A 21,303-nucleotide genomic window follows, 5' to 3' on the forward strand; every position below is an offset into this window, starting at 1 on the left:
TGACAGTTCTGCAGGCTTGGAAACCACTGGTTAGAGAGGCCTACAATGGGCTGGGAGGGCTGAAGGCTGGGAAGGACCATTCACTACACTATGCTGAGTAGTACTGACTATGGCTGAGATATACTAAAAGAATGAGGTGGGGCCAGAAGCTCAAAAAGTATTACCTCAATCAACGAGTAGGATTACAACAGCTGATTTATCTCCTTACACCCATACAGTTAATCAGGCATCCATTCAGTGAAATCACCTTCCCTCCTGGATGGAGGGCTTCAGTTAATACCGCAGGAACAATTTATACACATACTCTCTTGTCTCAGACCAAATGACAAATAATCATCATCATGAAACTGGCAGTTGGGTAATTGTTTTTTTGTTTAGTACTAGGGGCTTCGTATGCCAACAAAAATATTAAAAGCTCTTACATTTTTATTATATGTGCAGAATTAGCTGTGGGGGCACTAATCTAGATGAGGACCACAGCAAGTGCAAAGGGATGGGGGTGGCCCAGGAGAAGGCATTCTCTGTGTCAGCCTCTAAGTTGTGGAATTCTCTCCCCGCAATGGTCATTTGACACCTTCATTATATATCTTTCATCATAGGGTTGAGAAAGCACCTGTTTATCCTGGACTCTGACACTTGAAAGATATAAATTTAGGACCCTCTCAAGTTGTGTATATAATTTGTTTTAAACAAATTATTGCTTTTAATATTGTATTTTTTATTATTGTGACCCGCACTGGAACCTTCTGGAGAATGGTAACAACAACAACAGCAGCAGCTACAACAACAATTTTAAATCTCTGCTCCTCTCTTGCAGTTCTGATCTGGATCAGCTGCATCTGCTATTTACTAAACAAACAAAAAATTAGTCACACAACTGCCAATTGGGTGATTATCATCATGTGTAATTTGGCCTTCAGTATAGAACAAATTTGTTCTAAAGTATTAGGAGTAAAATTTACTTTAGATTTGGAGGATACCAAGGAAAAGAATTCCGTATCATTTAAGAAGTTTATTTATTTTTATTGATTTATTATTTGATTTATATCCTGCCCTTCCTTCCAGCAGGAGCCCAGGGCTGCAAACAAAAGCACTAAAAACACTTTAAAACATCAGAAAAACAGACCTTAAAATACATTAAAACAAAACAACTTTAAAAACATTTTTAAAAGCTTTAAAGAGATCTTTAAAAAGGCGTTAAAAACATATTGTTTTTTTAAAAAAAGGTTTTTTAAAAAAACATATTAGAAAGCAATTCCAATGCAGACACAGACTGGGATAGGTCTCAACTTAGAAGGCTTGTTGAAAGAGGAAAGCCTTCAAAAGACACCAAAAAGATAACAGATGCCCAATATTTAAGGGGAGGGAGACTCTCCCATTTTTCCAGATATTTGGGGCATCTAGTATAGATGTTATGTTCCTTAACTTCTTTCAGTTAATAAAATAGATTTTGTATAAAAATTCCAATAAGCACACTTTGGGTCCCTTCATGTAAATTACATTGAAGATAATGGGCACATCTAACTTTGGTTCATTAATTTCAATGGGTCTACTCTAAGTAGAACTTAGCTGAACACAACCCTGTAGCATCATTCAGCTATGTTCTACTCAGGGTAGACCCATTAAAATTAATGAACCTTAATTAATCCTGTCTATTAACTTTATAACACATATATAAGTACCAAAATCTCAGACAAAGAAAAATATGTGAAGAGACTGGTAATGAAGTCTAAAGAACTAAAATGCAAACGATATGTATGGTAACAAACAGATTAAATCTGATATGTACAATTAAAGTTTAAACAATAACAGCAGATTAAAACATATGACCAAATGTGTTTCGACACAAGGCCTTCTTCAGTGATTAAACAATATAGACTGAACAAGAATGTAATCCAACAGGCATAAAAAGAACTGCGCACTTCAAAAATAGTAATACCAATTAGGATTGTGAAAAATGGTATGTATTATTGAATACCACATTCAGATGTACATTGAGGAAACAGTATCCAGTTTACGTATACATTCTATAGCTAACTTTTCTGAACAAATATGATAAAATTATTCAGCTTCCAAAATGTCTAAATGTCCTCGGGATAAGATACTTGATGTGTATTTTACTCTTGTAGCATATATGTGGAACTCCTGCCAGGGTTTTGTGATTTTGAGTTTGGAAATGCTAAGTGGAGAAAGAGTTAACCATCTTTCTTGTGGCTCTTCTGCTCATAACTGCTCCTACTTTTCATTAAACAAACAAACCTATAGGGGCTTCACGACATATATATACATATAACAGGCAGTTTGTCCTTCAGCCTTGCATTAGACATAGGTGTCAAACCATTTGAATTACTTTTTATTCCATTTTAACAATTTTTATCCAGTTTTTCTCAAAAACAGTCTAAAGTGACTTTTAATCAATAAACGTTGAGAACAATCTACTGATAAACACATGACAAAAAATAAGAACATCAGAATAAAACAATAAAAGGTGTTCATTAAAACAATTTTCAGAAGAGTTAAAAATGTAAGACCCAAAATTGTCTCTGAAAAAGGTTTTCACCATGTTGTTAAAATTATTAATCAGGAGGCAAGAAGAATTTCTTTTGGAATAATTAACTTTCCTACATAAATGAGAAAGTGGTCTACTAAAAATATCATCCTCACTGAAGTATCTTGAATAATTTTCATGCCTTTCATTGAATGGCTCCCTCTAATACAAGTAAAGAAGTACCTTTTTTTGCTTATGCCTTGCTCGTTTGGCTGTCCGTGAGCTGCTTACGGGTTTAGTCTCAGGGCTGTTTATAAACTGTAGCAAGTCTTCTACTTTTCGATTATCAACAACATTTTCGCTATCTTGTATCAGCTCTGGATGCTTGGGTTGTCCCTCTTTCTTCTTTGTTAAACGTAAGCGAAGTTTTTCTCTCATTTCAGAGTAATTTCTACTAGTTGGTGCTGCTGGTGGCTAATAGAGAATATAAAAACACATAGTAAATGCAGCTCCAAAGTTTTGTTTTGCTTAACAGAATTTATATACTACTTAATTGTAGAAAACCTCTAAGTGGTTTCCAAAAAACATTAAAATTATCAATAAAAACAGTTCAAAACAAGTAATTAACAACTTTTTAAAGCAATTAAAAGAGCAACAGACTGAAGATTAACACACACCAGTATCTATGTGCCTGGATACACTTGCCTAAAATGCCACAACTACTCAAAATTCAGCATTCAAATTCAGAAATAGTTCAAAACAGGTATACAATAACAGAACTTTACAAAACACAAATCCTCTTCAGGCTTAAGAAGCAACATGGACAGAGGTGGGCTGCAGGGCCGCACGATTCCTTCCAGCCCCATGTGTGAAAGTGGGAAGGCTTGTGTATCCATACAGATTCCCTGAATGAATGACAATCCTGATCTTCCAGGGTTCTCAATTATGTGGGGAGCTTCCACAGATACATAAGACTCTGCACAATGGAAGGTTACTTTATTCATGCAAAGGGTTGGAAGGAGTTGCCTGGCCCTGTAGTCCCCCTCTACTCATGTTGCCTCTGGAAGCAATAATGCCTGAATAGTACTCTAATGTAACAATCACAATTTCAATAAGAAAATATTTCAGACCAGACATTAAACACCATCTTAATTTAGAGCACTGTTTCTCGTCCCCTTTTAACCCCTTTTAGATAACGTAAAAATCTCATGCCTCCCTTTCAACCCTGGTTCTCCTAAAAATACCAAACTACTTTGCACATATATTTTGGAAACACACACAGCCCTCCTGAGATCTTCATATGGCCCCTAGGGGCCATCCCCCTAATTGAGAAACAAATTTAGAGATCCTCCGTGGTGCAGAGTGGTAAGCGGCAGCAACGCAGCCGAAGCTCTGCTCATGGCCGGAGTTCAATTCCAACGCAAGGAGGAAGTCGAATCTCCAGTAAATGGGGTCAAGGTCCACTCAGCCTGCCATCCATCCGTGGTCGGTAAAATGAGTACCCGGCATACGCTGGGGGGTAAAGAAAGGCCGGGGACGGAACTGGCAATCCCACCCCATATATACGGTCTGCCTAGTAAACATCGCAAGACATCATCCTAAGAGTCGGAAACGACTCGCACTACAAGTGCGGGGACACCTTTACCTTTTATGCTAAAATTATATTGTTTGATCTTTAAAACGTCTCAACCAGAAATTCATATAATCATAGTAACACTTGCAAAAATGGTTAGAACTAAAAATGGGAGAAACCCATGAATGCTTACAAGTAAAGTTTGGAAAGTAAGAGTATGGCAGCAAGGCAAACAGCATAATTATCCAAACTGAGTGAAAATTTGAGGTTTAGAGTTGGAAGGCAACATATAGAAAGACATATTAGTTTTCAAATTAATTTTAAGAAATAAACATAATTCAGGCATATATATAATTAATTTTCAGAAGTTTAAATTTAAAGATATATATCTTAGGACCGTAGTTCAATGGGGTAGAGCACATGTTTTGCATGCAGACAGACCTAGGTTCAATCCCTGGCATCTCCAGTTAAAAGGATCGGGCGAGCAAGTAATAGGAAAGACCTCTGTAGGTAACCCTCGGAAGCCATTGCCATTCAGTGTAGACAATACTGAGATAGACAGACAAAATCTGATCTGGTGCAAAGCAGCTTCCTATGTTCCAAATTATACAGCCACGAGAGTCGCTGTCTACTATAGCCAGCATGGATCTTTCACATTCCGCAATGTTAAATTGAAAATACCCCCCAAGCCATTCTGATGCTTCCCCATAAGCTCATTTCAAAACAAAACCTTACAAATCTTATAGTCCTGAACTCAGAAACGCTTGCTTAACAACACTCTCAATTTTCATGGCGATACATAAAACAGTCAGAGAGAATCAAGTTCAAAGTCTAAAAAGAGAGAGAGAAACCCCAGAGCCCTTTTGGACTTTTTTCTGTCAGAGTTCTCATAATCTGTTGAAATTAATTAAAAATCAGCCATGTTCACAGAGTGCCTGTAATCCTAATACTGACTGCCCCATACTCTGACCTTCATCTTCTGCAGTTTAAAAGTTTAAAAAATGACTGGCTGATTTTTAATTAATTTAAGAAATTTTGGCTGGAACCCTATGATAAAGTCAGGCATGCTCAGTAAGAACCAACTGTCAGTGTTCTAAAAGCCCCACAGCTGCTTGGCTTGCCTAATCAGGGGTCTCCACCCACACCAGACTTTGATTTCACTTGAGACAGTCTTGGGTTCCCTCAGAGAATCCTGGGAAATGTAGTTAGTGAAGGGTGCTGAGAGGAGACTTCTGTTCCACTTAGAGTGCTTCAGTGGCCAGACTGGTTTAACAGTCAGCCACTCTGATTGAAGGTCTGTGAGGGGAACAGGGCGTCTCCTAGCAACTCTCAGCACCCTCCACTAACTACACTTCCCAGGATTCTTTGAGAGAAGCCATGACTGTCCGAAGTGAAATAAAGGCCTGGTGTGGATGTGGCCAGGGACAGCTTTGGTTTAAATTTGGGTGGGAGGCTACACGTGCCTGCTGTAGAATAAAAAGGTGGGGGAAACGCTGAAAAACAATGATACTGTTCACAATGTTTTCCTTTTGGAAAGGGGCTTCCCTTCTGCCCAGTGCCCACCCACCCAATCTCCTCCCCCTCCCCTCCCTGCCCCTCCCCCAGGTGAGTGTTGGACTACAACCTGGGAGACCGGGGTTTGAATTCCCACACAGCCATGAAGCTGACTGGGTGACCTTGGGCCAGTCACTGCCTCTCTGCCTCAGAGGAAGGCAATGGTAAAACCACCTCTGAATACTGTTTACTATTCATAGGGTTAACATAAGTCGGGATCGACTTGAAGGCAGTCCATTTCCATTTTCAAACATGATTGCACAGAAATAAATCCCACTGAACTCAAAAAGTATGCAAACAATCAAACCCATCCTCCCTTCTCCTCCCTCCTATCCCCTTCCTCTTGCCCCTCCCCATCCCCCTCCCCTTCCAATACCCTCCTTCCCCTCGCCCCTCCCCTCCATGGTCAGTTTTACCTATCTTAAGCATGATTGCATGGAAGTAAATACCATTGAACTCTATAAGCCTGCAAATGATTGAACCTGCCCTCCCCTCCCCCTTCCTTTGCCCCCCTCCAATACGCTCCTTCCCCTTCTCCCTTCCCTTCCTCCTCCCCCATGGTCAGTTTTTCCTATCCTAAGCATGATTGCATATGAGTAAATCCCATTGAACTCAATAAGCATGCAAATGATCAGACCTGCTTTTCCCCTCCTTCCCCTCTCCTCTCCTCTCCTCTTCCTCCTCTCTTGCCCACTCCAGCCCTCTCCTCTTCCCCCCGGGTCAGTTTTACCTATCCTAAGAATGATTGCACGGGAGTAAATCGCACTGAATTCAATAAACATGCAAATGATCAAACCTGTCCTTCTCCTCCCCATCCAGCCTGCTCCCATCCCAGTCCTCCCCTCTGCCTTTCCACTCCTCCCTCCTCCTCCTCCTCCTCCCTTCCCTTTCGCCCAATTTCAAATTTACCATTCTTGGGCAAGGTCATTGAGCGAGTGGTGGCAAATCAGTTGCAGACACACTTGGATGAAACGGATTATCTAGATCCATACCAATCGGGTTTCAGGACTGGACATGGAACTGAAACAGCCTTGGTCGCTCTGGTAGATGATATGAGGAGGGCATTGGATAGGGGAGAATGCACCTTCCTTGTCCTCCTGGATCTCTCAGTGGCTTTTGATACCGTTGACCACGGTATCCTTTTAGATCGCCTGGAGAGTTTGGGATTGGGAGGCACGGTTTTACGGTGGTTCCATTCCTTTCTTTCCGATAGGCGTCAACAGGTAGCATTGGGTGATGAGGTTTCAGACCCTTGGCCTCTCAATTGTGGTGTGCCACAGTGTCCTATCCTCTCTCCCATGCTATTTAACATCTATGTAAAGCCGCTGGGAGCGATCATCAGGAGATTTGGGCTGCAGTGCCACCATTATGCGGATGACACTCAGCTCTATCTCTCATTCAAATCTTCACCAGAGAGGGCTGTGGAGACCGTATCCAAGTGCCTGGAATCCGTGAGTGGATGGATGGGCAGGAACAGGCTGAAACTGAACCCTGATAAGACCGAGGTACTGCTTGTGGGAGACAAGGGAGGGTTAGGAGATGTTGACCTGGTGTTTGGCGGGGTGAGGTTGCCCCTACAGGACCAGGTCCGCAGCCTCGGGGTCGTTCTTGATTCCAAGCTGTCCATGGAGGCTCAGATTTCGGCCGTGAGCCGGGCAGCTTGGTATCAATTACACCTTATACGTAGGCTACAACCCTACCTCCCTGTTCAACAGCTCCCACTCGTAGTACATGCCCTGGTCACCTCTCGATTGGACTACTGTAATGCGCTCTACGTGGGGTTACCCTTGAAAATGACCCGGAAATTGCAACTTATACAGAATGCAGCGGCGCGCTTACTTACCAACAGCCGCCGCCGTGATCACATTACACCGGTGTTATTTGATCTACACTGGTTGCCGGTTGTTTTCCGGGCCCGATTCAAGGTGTTGGTATTAACCTTTAAAACCCTGTACGGTTTCGGCCCAGTTTACCTGAAAGAACGCCTCCACCGCCACCAATTATGCTGCCTGACCAGATCAGCCACGCAAGGCCTTCTCTCAATCCCACCAACCAAAACAGCTAGGTTGGTGGGCACTAGGGAGAGGGCTTTTTCTGTGGTGGCCCCCACTCTCTGGAACTCCCTCCCGTTTGATCTTCGACATGCCCCTTCCCTGGATGTATTCCGCAAGGCCCTGAAGACGTGGCTATTTCAACAGGCCTTTGAGATCCTTGGGATGGGTTAATCTCCATGAATTGTCATCTATTATATACTGTAAATGTAAATGTTTTATGAAGGTATTGATGACTGTCCAACATTTTATTGTAACTAATATGACTGCTTTGATATTATTGTATTTTATTCCATTTTAATGTACGTCGCCTAGAGTGGCTATTTGCCAGATAGGCGACACACAAATTAAATATTATTATTATTATTATTATTCCCCATCCCCTGTGGTCAGTTTCACCTATCCTAACCATGATTGCAGGGGAATAAATCCCACTGAACTCAATAAGCATGCAAATGATCAATCCATTCTCAGCAAACTTGGACAGGATCCCATTTCTTACCTCCCAGATTAAAAAGCAGGGAAATTCACCCATAGGCAAAGAACGTACCTATAGCCCACAGATATTTCTATCAAACTTTAAAAAGCAGGGAAATTGGGCAGCTATAGTGAATGTACCAGGGGAGCAGGAGACCTGACCTCCTCTCTGAGATATTGGACTGCCCTACAAATTGGTCAAAATGCAAACACCATTTCGGTTGGTCTTTCACAGTCCAATCCACTTGCTGCGTAGCTTGGAAGAATTTGGTTAACATGTGCCTCTGAGCATACGGTGGGTGGTGACAACACCTGGAATCAGTCCAAATAATAGAAACAAGACATGTGCTGTGCTGTGCTGATCTTTTAGCAGGGAGGAAGCAACATTATTAAGACGGTTGATATAGTTCAGATGGTCACTTTAAATCTGTTTGATTTACTCTGCAATTTTAGTGAAGTTTCCTATAGGAAATCATTTTCTTTTGTTTCTATTTCTGTAAGTATGTGAAGTACAGCAACACTGCAAAATTTACACTAAAAAAACTCCAAACATAATTGTGGAATAATGGCACTGACTTCTGCAGAATAGTCTCCAGTGGACATCAGGAGTGTCTCAATTTGCACAAGATAAAACAGTGGGAGGTGAAATATATTCTAGCAAAATGCTAGGTGTGCTCTATGTTTTTAATTGACCATGCCCACCTTGCCTTAAATGAAGTGGTTTAAACATAGCAGGCTGAAAACATGCATCCTCTTTTTTCCAACAGGTAAGAGTCATTGGTAAAGTAGCAACATATTGTAATCAGTCTGATTTTACATCAAACTGCAGTTTCAGATTCGACTGTTAATGCACCCAAAATAGAAACAGAACCTCCAATTTGAAACACAAAAGGCTGTCTTCACCATCATATGACATTGACCAATAAAAAGGATTTTAAATTAATAAAAATAAATTTGACACAGATTTGTAGGATGAATAATGAGGGAAATAAAATTTTCTAGTTTAGATTCTCTGTAGAAACATTAGTAACACAGGAAAGAAGCAAAGTAAGAAGAACACCAACAAACATACAAAAATATAATTCTCCATCTTTGGGGATGGCAGGTGTTGCCACCACTCACCATATGCTCAGAGGCACATGTTACCAAATTCTTCCAAGCTACACAGCAATTGTGTTTGCATTCTGACAAATCTGTAGGGCAGTCCAATATCTCAGAGAGGAGGTCAGGTCTCCTACTCCCCTGGTGCATTCACTATAGCTGCCCAATTTCCCTGCTTTTTAAAGTTTGATAGCAATATCTGTGGGCTATAGCTATGTTCTTAAACCACAAGGTTTTTTGCCTGTTAGTGAATATAGAATCAATTGGCACTAGTATACTTCCTTTGGTAGCTTCATCAGTAAAATACTTTACAACATAGGCTGGCAAGTGTATACTGGGATGAAGAAGGAACAGTTGTTCTTCTTACCATAAACAGTATTTCTTCATGGATGTCAAGAGGGTTGTGTAGCTCCCCCTACAGCTTGGAGACAGGAAACACCAAAGCTTCAACAGAGCTTCAACTTCTCCCTTTCTGTTGAGGCTCAGTCCCGTTTTGTGGTAAAGTGTAAAGAACAGGTCTCAACAAAACAAATATTTAAATATAGGCAAAAAAAACAGCCAGTAGGACAACAGATGACACAAAAGTTAACAACAAAGGCCATCTTGGCCATGAAGAAGGAACAGACTGAGAACTAACAGAAGAATGTGGCACTCTTGGCCACTGAACCAACCATAGAGTGGAATGAAGCTAAAAACATATTCTGGGTGGATCATGGAGGCCTCTTGACATCCGTGAAGTTATACCATTTATGGTAACAACTGTTTCTTCTCTCATGAATGTCACAGATCTCCAAGCAAGACATATTAAAACTGAAGTCTAGGATGGGACAGAGACAGACATAGAACAATTTGTCTAATGTACGGGTTCTCAACCTGTGGTCCATGGGTGGACTTCAGGGGTCTGTGAACCAGGTGCAAAAAAACCCAAAACAATTTCCAGTGCAATAAAATAAGCTGTATGCAAAATTTTATCTTTATGCACATTTTCCTAGGGTGGGGGTCCATAGCTTTCATCAGATTCTCAAAGGGGTCTGTGACCCAAAAAAGGTTAAGAACCATTGGTCTAAACATTTTGATGGGATGCAAAGAGTTCCACCTGGAAGTGACCAAACATCCAATGAAGGGACAAAAAGACGTCTTGATTCAGGACCCACTTTCCTGGAAAGAGCCCTGGGCAGTTCAGCCAGTCCGCCACTGTGTTTAGGTCACCTTGGATGTATTCTACTGAGATGAACCATGTGTGCTATTCCACCCAGGTGAATAACAACATTGCCTCTGTTTGGAGAGTCTGGGAGTGACTGCCCCTTTGCCGGATTTGTGGGCCTTTGTATTGATATTGTCTGTTCATATTAGAATGTCTGGCAAGGCGAAGACACTGTGAAAGTGAGAGAGCCAGATGCATTACTTAGTTCTACCCAGCTGGTGCATCTTTGGGCTTCCACTGCTGACTACATACCTTAGACATATTGGCCCTGGAAGTGGGCACCCCTCTGACTGGCATCTGTCATGACTGTCAATTGGGAAGGGTTTTTTGCAAAGGTACGCCCTTCGTTAAGTTCTGGTCCAGCCTCCATCACTTGAGGGGGTCTTTTACAGATTTGGTCAGGAGAATATAACGGTGATAGCTGTAGGCTATGTCATCCTGGAAATGAAGAAGCAGCCATTGGAGCAGGCACGAATGGAAACATGCCCAAGGCAAGATATCTAGGGCCGAAGCCATTGCTAAATTGGTGCAAGAAGAGACATCAGTATCCTAAAGGTTTCTACAGGTGACCATCTTGGCTGTCATAGTATGGCAGGAGAAATGAGGAGAGTCCATTGTAGCATCAGCTACAAAGGCTGTGGCCTGGGAGGTTTTGAGAAGGTCCTATCCAGGTTCTGGTTTGGATTGTTCAATAGGTCATCTAGCCAAAGTAGAGTCACCCTGGCAAAAACAGAAGCAGAGACAGATGCACTGATAGACAAGGTGGTATCTTCATGGGCGTATTTAACTTCTAGATCTGACCTGTGCTTGTTGGCATCTTTCAAGTGGGCATCTCCATCTGTGGGTGAGAGTACACAAGAGACCAGAGCTGTGATGGCCTCATCTACGGTTGGATTTGAGCTATTTGATAAAATCATCCTCTAAAACATAAACTTATTTGCACAATTCATCCTTTTTTACACTGTAGGGGTGAATCCCATTCAGATTGATCATGGTCTTAAAGGGGAATGCACCTTGAGGATCACTTGGCAACTGGCAGAACTAGTGCTTTTAGACATGAGATTCTTGTTGTTTTTGCTGTAGTGGGTTTAAATCTAAAGCAGTCACTGCCTTAACAAAAGAGGCAAAGGAAATGACCATCAGTAAACAACCCCATGGAGATCCAAGTCATCCAGCAATGAGCCATCATTCAATTCTTCCTCCTCAAGATCTTGTTTTCCACAGTATCTGATTGTACGTCATACATGGCTTGTCTAGAGGATCTAAGAATTGGGTTAGCCTTTAATGCAGCTTTCCCTCTGGCTACATGGAAAGGATTAGGAGAGGCAGACCTACCCCTGCCACCAAAGGGTGCATGGGCTGAAGGGATGTCACATCAGAGATTCCTGGAGGTTCCTGAGGCTTGGACATGACACATTTGGGTGTTCCCCCTCTAGAACGCTCAGTAGCAACGTCTACCATCACAGCCTGCACCACTTCAAGGGAAAAAAGACTAGGCAACAGAGCCTGGTGCAAAAGTGAAGGCTGCTGAGACTGGATTTCCAGAGGAGGGGAACGGAAGGCTTGCAGGAGTTCATCTATTGTGCATAATGAGAAGAATTAGAGGTTTGAACTGGCAGGAGGCACCTCAGGCCTGGTGACACATTTCTCATCAAAGGATAACCGCTCTTTCCCCCTGTTTATTCTGGGCAGGAGAATAGGAAGGGCTGGCGACTGTGGCTGCTATGTGTCAAGTAGGGGTGTTGCATGAGAGTGAACAGTAAAGTGGCTGACCAGTTGTATTGAGCATTGGGCAAAGAGCAGCAGTACGGTATCTGTGCTACATCACTCTCCTAGCAGACCACTGTGGGGGCATGGAGTACAACAAGCCACTGCCATTTCTAAAATTCATTTAATGCTAGGAGCCTTAGACTTGCTGGAACGGACAAAACTGCTGTAGAAGCCACTGGGCATGTGCACACTGCTCTCTGCATAAAAAACTGAAGGCCAAGCAAATGGTGAAAGAGACACCCTCCTTATCCCCTACCTGTCCCAGAGAGATTTAATGTGTTCTTAGTTAATTTAACTATGTCTTTGGATGCAACTCCCCCAAAGCCATGGAACATTCAAAACCACTGCAGGAGTATATATTTTAAGTGGGAGGCAATCATTCCACTTAAGCTGAGCAGTGCTCCAAGGTTGGGTGGAAGGCTGGAGGTGGTTTAGCATCTGAAGTGCCTTGATCCACCATCCCCTTCCCCGGCCAAACCAGCAAGTCCCCAACCCCACCCTTTCCTCTCCAGGGCAGGAAAGCATGATGGGAGTTTTTGGGCTGCTGTTCTCTAAGTGCTGCTGCTCAGCATCAGCTGAAGAAGGTGGCTTTTCCCCCTGCAGAAAAGAGAGAAGGGGTGGGCTTCTTCACTTCTTGCTCAGCAGAGGGGCTCAAACTGCCTCTTCAAAAAACATCAGATGAGGCCAGAATGCTCTCTCCCTGCCTTTCTTAACAAAAAAAGGTTTGTTTGGAGAGTACTGTAAGAAGTATAATTAATAGTTATTACTGTTAAAGAACTAAATGTACATGCACACACTTGTTAAAAATTGTGAAGAGATGCCTTTCTGATTATCACAAGTGACCATTTCTTTCAAATACAAATACTTTCCGATGATAAAAAATGTGACCATTTCTTTTTAATGCAAGCACAAGAGACTGCTGGGACATGGGGAGTTAGCATTTCCTAGATGGGAAACAGAGAACATAGTATGTTTGTAATGCCGCAGGTAAGAGATAGGGTGAGATGCCTGTGAAAGGAGTTGAGGGGGAGATAAATTGTGATGTGCCCTTTTAGTTTGTACCAGCTATAACAAGTCTGTGGCTGGGTTCTTTAATGGCTGAGCACCTTTTGTCAAGTGAGTGGATTGTAGGCAGAATGTGCATGGGGGGGGAAGAAATCTTGAAGGGGCCACAGTAGGACAGTCTATGTCAGTGACTGAGGGGAGGGGTAGGCATGACTGGTGGAGGGAAAGTCTGAAGGGGGATTGCAGATGCTTGCAGCCTGTGCACCGCATTGAGCTCTCATCTCTCTTTAGACTGGAAGGGCAATTCCCTCCTGTGGGCCTGTTCAGATGTATTCAGACTGATGTATTCCAGAATGCTCTGGGGGATTTTCCAGTGGAGAAAGCTGACATGACCACTCCCAAGAGTCCTCACTGGCGCTGTGGAGAGCGAGTGGCTCCTTGGTATTGTGGGAAGTTTTGGCTATAAAGCAAGCTGGATGAAGACTATAGCGCAAGTGGCGCAAGTCTTGCTCTGAAGCTGACCAAACACTGGTTAGTGCACACAATCGTGTCTATGATGCGGCAATATGGGCTGTGAAGAAGGCTCATTTTGCAGCTTGAACTGCATCCTGAGTAGCCAGCTGGCTCAGTTATTTTGGACAGCCCAGAGGTTACTGACTCACACTGTGGGGGAGGGACTCTGGAACGTTTGAGGATCCACTGTGACCAACTGGCTACACACTTTGAGGATAAAGTCGCTCAACTTCAGCTATGGGGTGGTATACAAATACAATAAATAAACAAACTATGGAGTGACCTTGACTCTGCAGCTCTTATAGTTTCAGATGAAGTACCCAAAGACGGAGTTGATGAAGTGTTGTGGGATCATTTTCAGCTTATGCAGTGTGCTGATGTGAACAAGGTGCTGACAGCTACACATCCTTTTGACCCCTGACCCTCTTGGCTTATCAAATCTATCAGAGTGTGGTTAATGTTTCAATGCATAAGGTGATCCCTGCAGCCTTGAAAGTGGTGGTGGTGTAGCCACTCCTAAAGAAACTGGTCCTGGACCCTTTGGATTGGAATAACTCATTGACCAGTCACAAATACCCCCTTCTTGGGGGAGATGGTAGAAGAGAGAATAGCGGTTGGTCAGCTACAACTATTCTTGATGACATATAGCCATACGTGTACCCTGGACTTCTGGAAAGCCAATTTAAATAAACGCAGAATGATAAGTAAGGTCCCATTGCAAGCAACTCTAATGAGAAAAAGAGTCCAAGATGAGTAGGAGTGCCAACAAGGAAAAAAGGCGAAAGTCAGCAGAAGAAACCAAGGTGGCTTCACAAAAAGCACAGAGGTGACCAGAAAATGAAAGAAGACACATACAGGAAATAGAAGGAAGGCGAGGCCACAAAAGAATAGTATAAACAGGTAGCAGAGAATTGCAGGGGTGGCACCAGGAAAGCTAATGCTGAGAATGAGCTGAGGTTAGCAAGGTATGCTAAAAACAACAAAAAAGCTTTCTTCAGGTACATCTATAGTAAAAAAGAAAGAAGGAAATGATGGTTCAGCTATTCAATGAGGATAGCAAAATGATACAAAATTGGGAGGGATAGTGAATACCTTGGAACACAGAAACAAAATTCAAAGTCATTTTGATAAGCTGGAGCACTGGGCTGAAAACAACAGAATGAAATTCAACAGGGATAAGTGCAAAGTTCTACACCTAGGAAAAAGAAACCAAATGCACAATTATAAGATGGGGGATACTTGGCTCAGCAATACTACATGTGAGAAGGATCTTGAAATTGTTATTGATCACAAGCTGAATATGAGCCACCAGTGAGATGCGGCTGCACAGAAGGCAAATGATATTTTAGGTTGCATTAAAAGAAGTATAGTTTCCAAATCACGTGAAGGACGAGTTCCTCTCTATTAGGCACTGGCTAGGCCTCATCTTGAGTACTGCGTCCAGTTCTGGACACTGCACTTTAAGAAGGATGCAGATAAACTGAAACATGTTCAGAGGAGGGCAACAAGGATGATCAGGGGACTGGCAACAAAGCCCTATGAGGGGAGAGTGAAAGAACTGGGTATGTTTAGGCTTGATAAAGGAAGACTGGGGGAAAATATGATAGCACTCTTCAAGTACTTAAAAGGTCACTCAAAGGAGGGCCAGGATCTCTTCTTGATCATCCCAGAGTGCAGGACACAGAATAATAGGCTCAAGTTACAGGAAGCCAGATTTTGGCTGAACATCAAGTACAACAATGGAACCCATTACCTAGGGAGGAAGTGGGCTTTCCAACACTGGAGACATTCAAGAGGCAACTGGACATCCACCTGTTGGGTATGCTTTAACTTGGATTCCTGCATTTAGCAAGAGGTTGGACTTGATGGCCTTATAAGCACCTTCCAACTCTACTATTCTATGATTCTATGGATTATTTACATCCATTCCAATCTAGGTTGAAACCAGGCCATGGGACTGAGCTGGCCTTGGTCACCCTGATAGATGACCTGTAGAGACAGCGTGACAGTGGAGTGCAACTTTGTTCCTGCTTCTCAATCTCACTGCAGTTTCAATACCATTGAATTGAATGGTATCCTCCTGGATCAGCACTACAGAATGGGAATTGGGCGCATTGTGTTAGTGATTCCAGACCGACCTACAGTACCAAGTCCAGACAGTAGCGCTGGGAGAGTGTTTTTTGCCCCCCCCCGCCAGCTTATGTATTTATTTTATATCCCGCCCTTCCTCCCAGAAGGAGATCAGGACAGCGAAGAAAATAACTAAAAATACTTTAAGACATCTTAAGAACAAAAGACTTTAAAACAAATTAAAACAAAGTATCTTTGAAAATATATTAAAGCAAAACATCTAAAAAAATCTTTAAAAAAACAACGTTTAAAACATCTTAAAAAGCAATTCGAAACCAGAGGCAGACTGGGATAAGGTCTCTACTTAACAGGCTTGATGCAAGAGGAAGGTCTTCAGTAGGTACCAAAGAGATAAAAGAGATGGTGCCTATCTAACATTTAAGGGGAGAGAATTCCAAAGTGTCGGTGCCACAAAACTAAAGGTATGCTTCTTATGTTCTGCATAAGATGGTGTCATAAGAACATAACAAGAGCCTGCTGGATCAGGCCAGTGGCCCATTTAGTCCAGCATCCTGTTTTCACTGTGGCCAACCAGGTGCCTGGGGGAAGCCCGCAAGCAGGACCCGAGTGCAAGAACACTCTCCCCTCCTGAGGCTTCCGGCAACTGGTTTTCAGAAGCATTCTGCCTCTGACTAGCATGGCACAGCACAGCCATTATGGCTAGCAGCCATTGATAGCCCTGTCCTCCATGAATTTGTCTAATCTTCTTTTAAAGCCATCCAAGCTGGTGGCCATTACTGCATCTTGTGGGAGCAAATTCCATAGTTTAACTATGCGCTGAGTAAAGAAGTACTTCCTTTTGTCTGTCCTGAATCTTCCAACATTCAGCTTCTTTGAATATCCACGAGTTCTAGTATTATCAGAGAGGGAGAAGAACTTTTCTCTATCCACTTTCTCAATGCCATGCATAATTTTATACACTTCTATCATGTCTCCTCTGACCCGCCTTTTCTCTAAACTAAAAAGCCCCAAATGCTGCAACCTTTCCTCGTAAGGGAGTCGCTCCATCCCCTTGATCATTCTGGTTGCCCTCTTCTGAACCTTTTCCAACTCTAGAATATCCTTTTTGAGATGAGGCGACCAGAACTGTACACAGTATTCCAAATGTGGCCGCACCATAGATTTATACAACGGCATTATGATATCGGCTGTTTTATTTTCAATACCTTTCCTAATTATCCCTAGCATGGAATTTGCCTTTTTCACAGCTGTCGCACACTGGGTCGACATTTTCATCGTGCTGTCCACTACAACCCCGAGGTCTCTCTCCTGGTCGGTCACTGCCAGTTCAGACCCCATGAGCGTATATGTGAAATTCAGATTTTTTGCTCCAATATGCATAATTTTACACTTGTTTATATTGAATTGCATTTGCCATTTTTCTGCCCATTAACTCAGTTTGGAGAGATCTTTCTGGAGCTCTTCGCAATCCCTTTTTGTTTTAACAACCCTGAACACTTTAGTATTGTCAGCAAACTTGGCCACTTCACTGCTCACTCCTAATTCTAGGTCATTAATGAACAAGTTGAAAAGTACAGGTCCCAATACCGATCCTTGAGGGACTCCACTTTCTACAACCCTCCATTGGGAGAACTGTCCGTTTATTCCTACTCTCTGCTTTCTGCTTCTTAACCAATTCCTTATCCACAAGAGGACCTCTCCTCTTATTCCATGACTGCTAAGCTTCCTCAGAAGTCTTTGGTGAGGTACCTTGTCAAGCGCTTTTTGAAAGTCTAAGTACACTATGTCCACTGGATCACCTCTATCTATATGTTTGTTGACACTCTCAAAGAATTCTAATAGGTAACTGGGACAGGACTTTCCCTTGCAGAAGCCATGCTGGCTCTGCTTCAGTAAAGCTTGTTCTTCTATGTGCTTAGTTAATCTAGCTTTAATAATACTTTCTACCAGTTTTCCAGGGACAGAAGTTAAGCTAACTGGCCTGTAATTTCCAGGATCCCCTCTGGATCCCTTTTTGAAGATTGGCGTTACATTTGCCACTTTCCAGTCCTCAGGCACGGAGGAGGACCCGAGGGACAAGTTACATATTTTAGTTAGCAGATCAGCAATTTCACCTTTGAGTTCTTTGAGAACTCTCGGGTGGATGCCATCCGGGCCCGGTGATTTGTCAGTTTTTATATTGTCCATTAAGCATAGAACTTCCTCTCTCGTTACCACTATTTGTGTCAATTCCTCAGAATCCCTTCCTGCAAATGTTAGTTCAGGTTCAGGGATCTGCCCTATATCTTCCACTGTGAAGACACATGCAAAGAATTCATTTAGCTTCTCTGCAATCTCCTTATTGTTCTTTAGTACACCTTTGACTCCCTTATCATCCAAGGGTCCAATCGCCTCCCTAGATGGTCTCCTGCTTTGAATGTATCTATAGAATTTTTTGTTGTTGGTTTTTATGTTCTTAGCAATGTGCTCCTCAAATTCTTTTTTAGCATCCCTTATTGTCTTCTTGCATTTCTTTTGCCAGAGTTTGTGTTCTTTTTTATTTCCTGTCTGCAGGAGGCCCTCATCTGCAGAGCGCAGTGATTGACTGGGTATATAAGGGGTAAGACAATCTTTCAGGTATCCTGGTCCCAAGCTGTATAGGGCTTTGTACACCAAAACTACAGCTGTGAACTTGGCCCAGTAGCTAATGGGCAGCCAGTGCAATTCCTTCAGCAGCAGGGTGACATGTTGGCAATAACCTGCCCCAGCAAACAGTTCTGCTGCTGCATTTTGCACCAGTTGCAGCTTCCGGACCAACTTCAAGGGCAGCCCCACATAGAGCCCATTATAGTAATCCAGTGCATGGACATGCTATCCCAGTCCAGAAACGGCTGCAGCTGTCTTACAAACTGAAGCTGGTAAAAGGCACTCCTAGGTACTGAGGTCACCTAGACCTCTAATGATGAAGATGGATCCAGACTACAAACCTGCTGTTTCAGAGGGAGTATGACCCCATCCAAAGGAGGCAACTGACCAATTATCCAAACTCGGGAAGCACCAATCTACAGTGCTTCCATCTTGCTAGGATTCAGACTCAGTTTATTGGCCCTCATCCAGCCCACCACTGAGTCCAGGCACAAGTCCAGGGCTTGCACGGCCTCTCCCAATTCAGATGTTATAGAGAAATAGAGCTGGGTATCATCAGCGTACTGCTGACACCTCACCCCAAATCTCCTGATAACCGTTCCCAAGGGATTCATATAGATGTTAAACAGCATTGGGGACAAGATGGTACCCTGCAGCCCCCACAGCACAATTGCCAGGGGGCCAAAAGACAATTACCCAATGCTATTCTCTGGAAATGACCCTGGAGACTGGATCAAACCACTGTAAAACAGTGCCTTTGATACCCATCTCATCAAGTCGGCTCAGAAGGATACCATGGTCAATGCTACCAAAAGCCGCTGAGAGATCAGGTAATAACAATAGGGTTGCACTTCCTCTGTCCTTCTCCCAATAAAGGTCATCCATCAAGGCGACCAAAGTCAATTCAGTTCCATAACCAGGCCTGAACCCAGAATGGAACGGGTTAAGATAATCTGTTTCATCCAAAAGTACTTGCAATTACTGTACCACAACCTTCTGAAACACCTTTAAAAAGGGAGTATTTGCAACCAGGTGGTGGTTCTCACAAACCAATGGGTCCAGGGTGGGCTTTTTCAGGAGTGGTTGAATCACTGCCTCTTTCAGGGTGGCTGGGACCACTCCCTCTTGCAAAGATGCATTGACCACACCCTGAATCCACTTGGTCATACCTCCTCGGCAAGCTTTAATAAGCCAAGAATGGCATGGGTTAAGAGGACACATTACTGGCCGCATCATCACAAGCACCTTGTCCATGTCATCAGGCCACTTCAACTGAAACTGATCCCAAGAAGCTGTGGCAGACATTGTACTGGACACCTCAGTGGGGACTAATGGGGCATCAAGATTGCTACAGAGACAAGCAACTTTACCCTCAAAGTGCTTTGCAAATAATTCACAGTGAGCTTCTGAAGAGTCTAAAACTCAATTTTCTGGAGTTGATATTAACAGACCCATGACAATACAAAAAAGCTCCACTGGACAGGCACTTGAGAATGCGATGGAGGCAAAGAAGTGGGCCTTCTTCGCCACCCTCACCACCACACAGTAGGCACAGTTATGTTTTACTTGTGCCTGATCAGCCTCACAGCATGTCCTTTGCCACTTGTGCTCTAGCTGTCATCCAGCCTGTTTCATTGCCCTTACTTCAATGGTGTACCAAGGTGCAACCAGACTCCACAATGCCGGAGGGGGTGCTTGGGGCAACTATGTTAATGACATGTCTCTCTGTTCCACAGCACAACAAAGGCTTCACCAGGGTCATCTGCTCTATCTACTGGAAACTCCCCAGGGCATTCAGGAATCCAGTGGATTTCATTAGTCTCCAGGGATGGACCATCTGAAGCTGTCCACCACCACGCAGTTACGCTATGGGGTGCTGCAGGAAAATATTTTATCCCCAATGCTATTTAATATCTCAGTGAAGCCACTAAGACTGGTCATTCAGAGTTTTGGGGCAAGGTGCCATCAGTATGCTGACGATACTCAGCTGCATTCTTCCATGACACCTGAATCAGAAGAGGCCATGCAGCCCTGTACTAGTGCCTGGACGAAGGAAAACAATCAGTTTCAATTGTGGCAAGACAGAGGTAGTGTAGGTGAGTGGTTTCCATGTATGACAAATTGGTCAAGTGCCTCCCCGCGTGGGGTTGCACTCTCCCTGAAGGAGCAGGTATGCAGTCTGGGGGTTGTCACTGGAGGCTTAGGTACCCTCAGTGGATAGAAACACTTTTTATCAGCTGCAACTGGTACAACAGCTACAAGTGTTCCTGGACATGACAGCTTGACTAGAGAAGTTTAGGCATTGGTCACTTCAAGGCTGGATTACTGCAATAAACTCTATGTGGGGCTTCCTTTGCACTTGACCTGGAAACTGCAGTTAGCACAGAATGCTGCAGCCCGGTTGCTGATGGAGTGAAACTCTGTCAGCATATAAAAACTCTGCTCAGAAATCTGCACTGGTTGCTGATTTATTACTGGGCCAATTTCAAGGTGTTACTATTGGTATATAAAGCCCTTAACAGCTTAGGTCTAGTTTACTTAGAATCACAGAACAGAATGACAGAATCATAGAGTTGGAAGGGGCCTTTAAGGCCACAGAGTCCAACCCCTTTCTCAATGCAGGAATCCCAATTAAAGAATACCCGACAGGTGGCTGTCCAGTTGCCTCTTGAAGGCCTCCAGTGTTGGAGAGCCTACCACCTCTAGGTAATTGGTTCCACTGTCATACCGCTTTAACAGTTAGGAAGTTTTTCCTGATGGTTCAGTTGAATCTGGCTTCCTGTAACTGGAGCCCATTATTCCGTGTCCTGTGCTCTGGGACAATTGAGAAGAGATCCTGGCCCTCCTCTGT

General features: G+C 43.3%; 1 protein-coding gene across 8 annotated transcripts in view; it reads right to left on the minus strand.

Annotated features, from left to right (window-relative positions):
• Positions 1-21,303, minus strand: part of FAM193A (family with sequence similarity 193 member A) — a 119,293-nt gene that overhangs the window by 12,252 nt on the left and 85,738 nt on the right. For all 8 annotated transcript variants that reach the window (XR_009758207.1, XM_061587246.1, XM_061587236.1 and 5 more), the window contains one exon: positions 2,732-2,962. Coding sequence is in view for 7 of the 8 variants with exons in the window: in XM_061587246.1 (XP_061443230.1) it covers positions 2,732-2,962 (231 nt within the window). In the remaining variant the exon portion in view is untranslated. The remainder of the gene's footprint in view (positions 1-2,731; positions 2,963-21,303) is intronic.

This window comes from Rhineura floridana, chromosome 1, assembly GCF_030035675.1.
Source record: "Rhineura floridana isolate rRhiFlo1 chromosome 1, rRhiFlo1.hap2, whole genome shotgun sequence".
Lineage (NCBI taxonomy): Eukaryota > Metazoa > Chordata > Lepidosauria > Squamata > Rhineuridae > Rhineura > Rhineura floridana.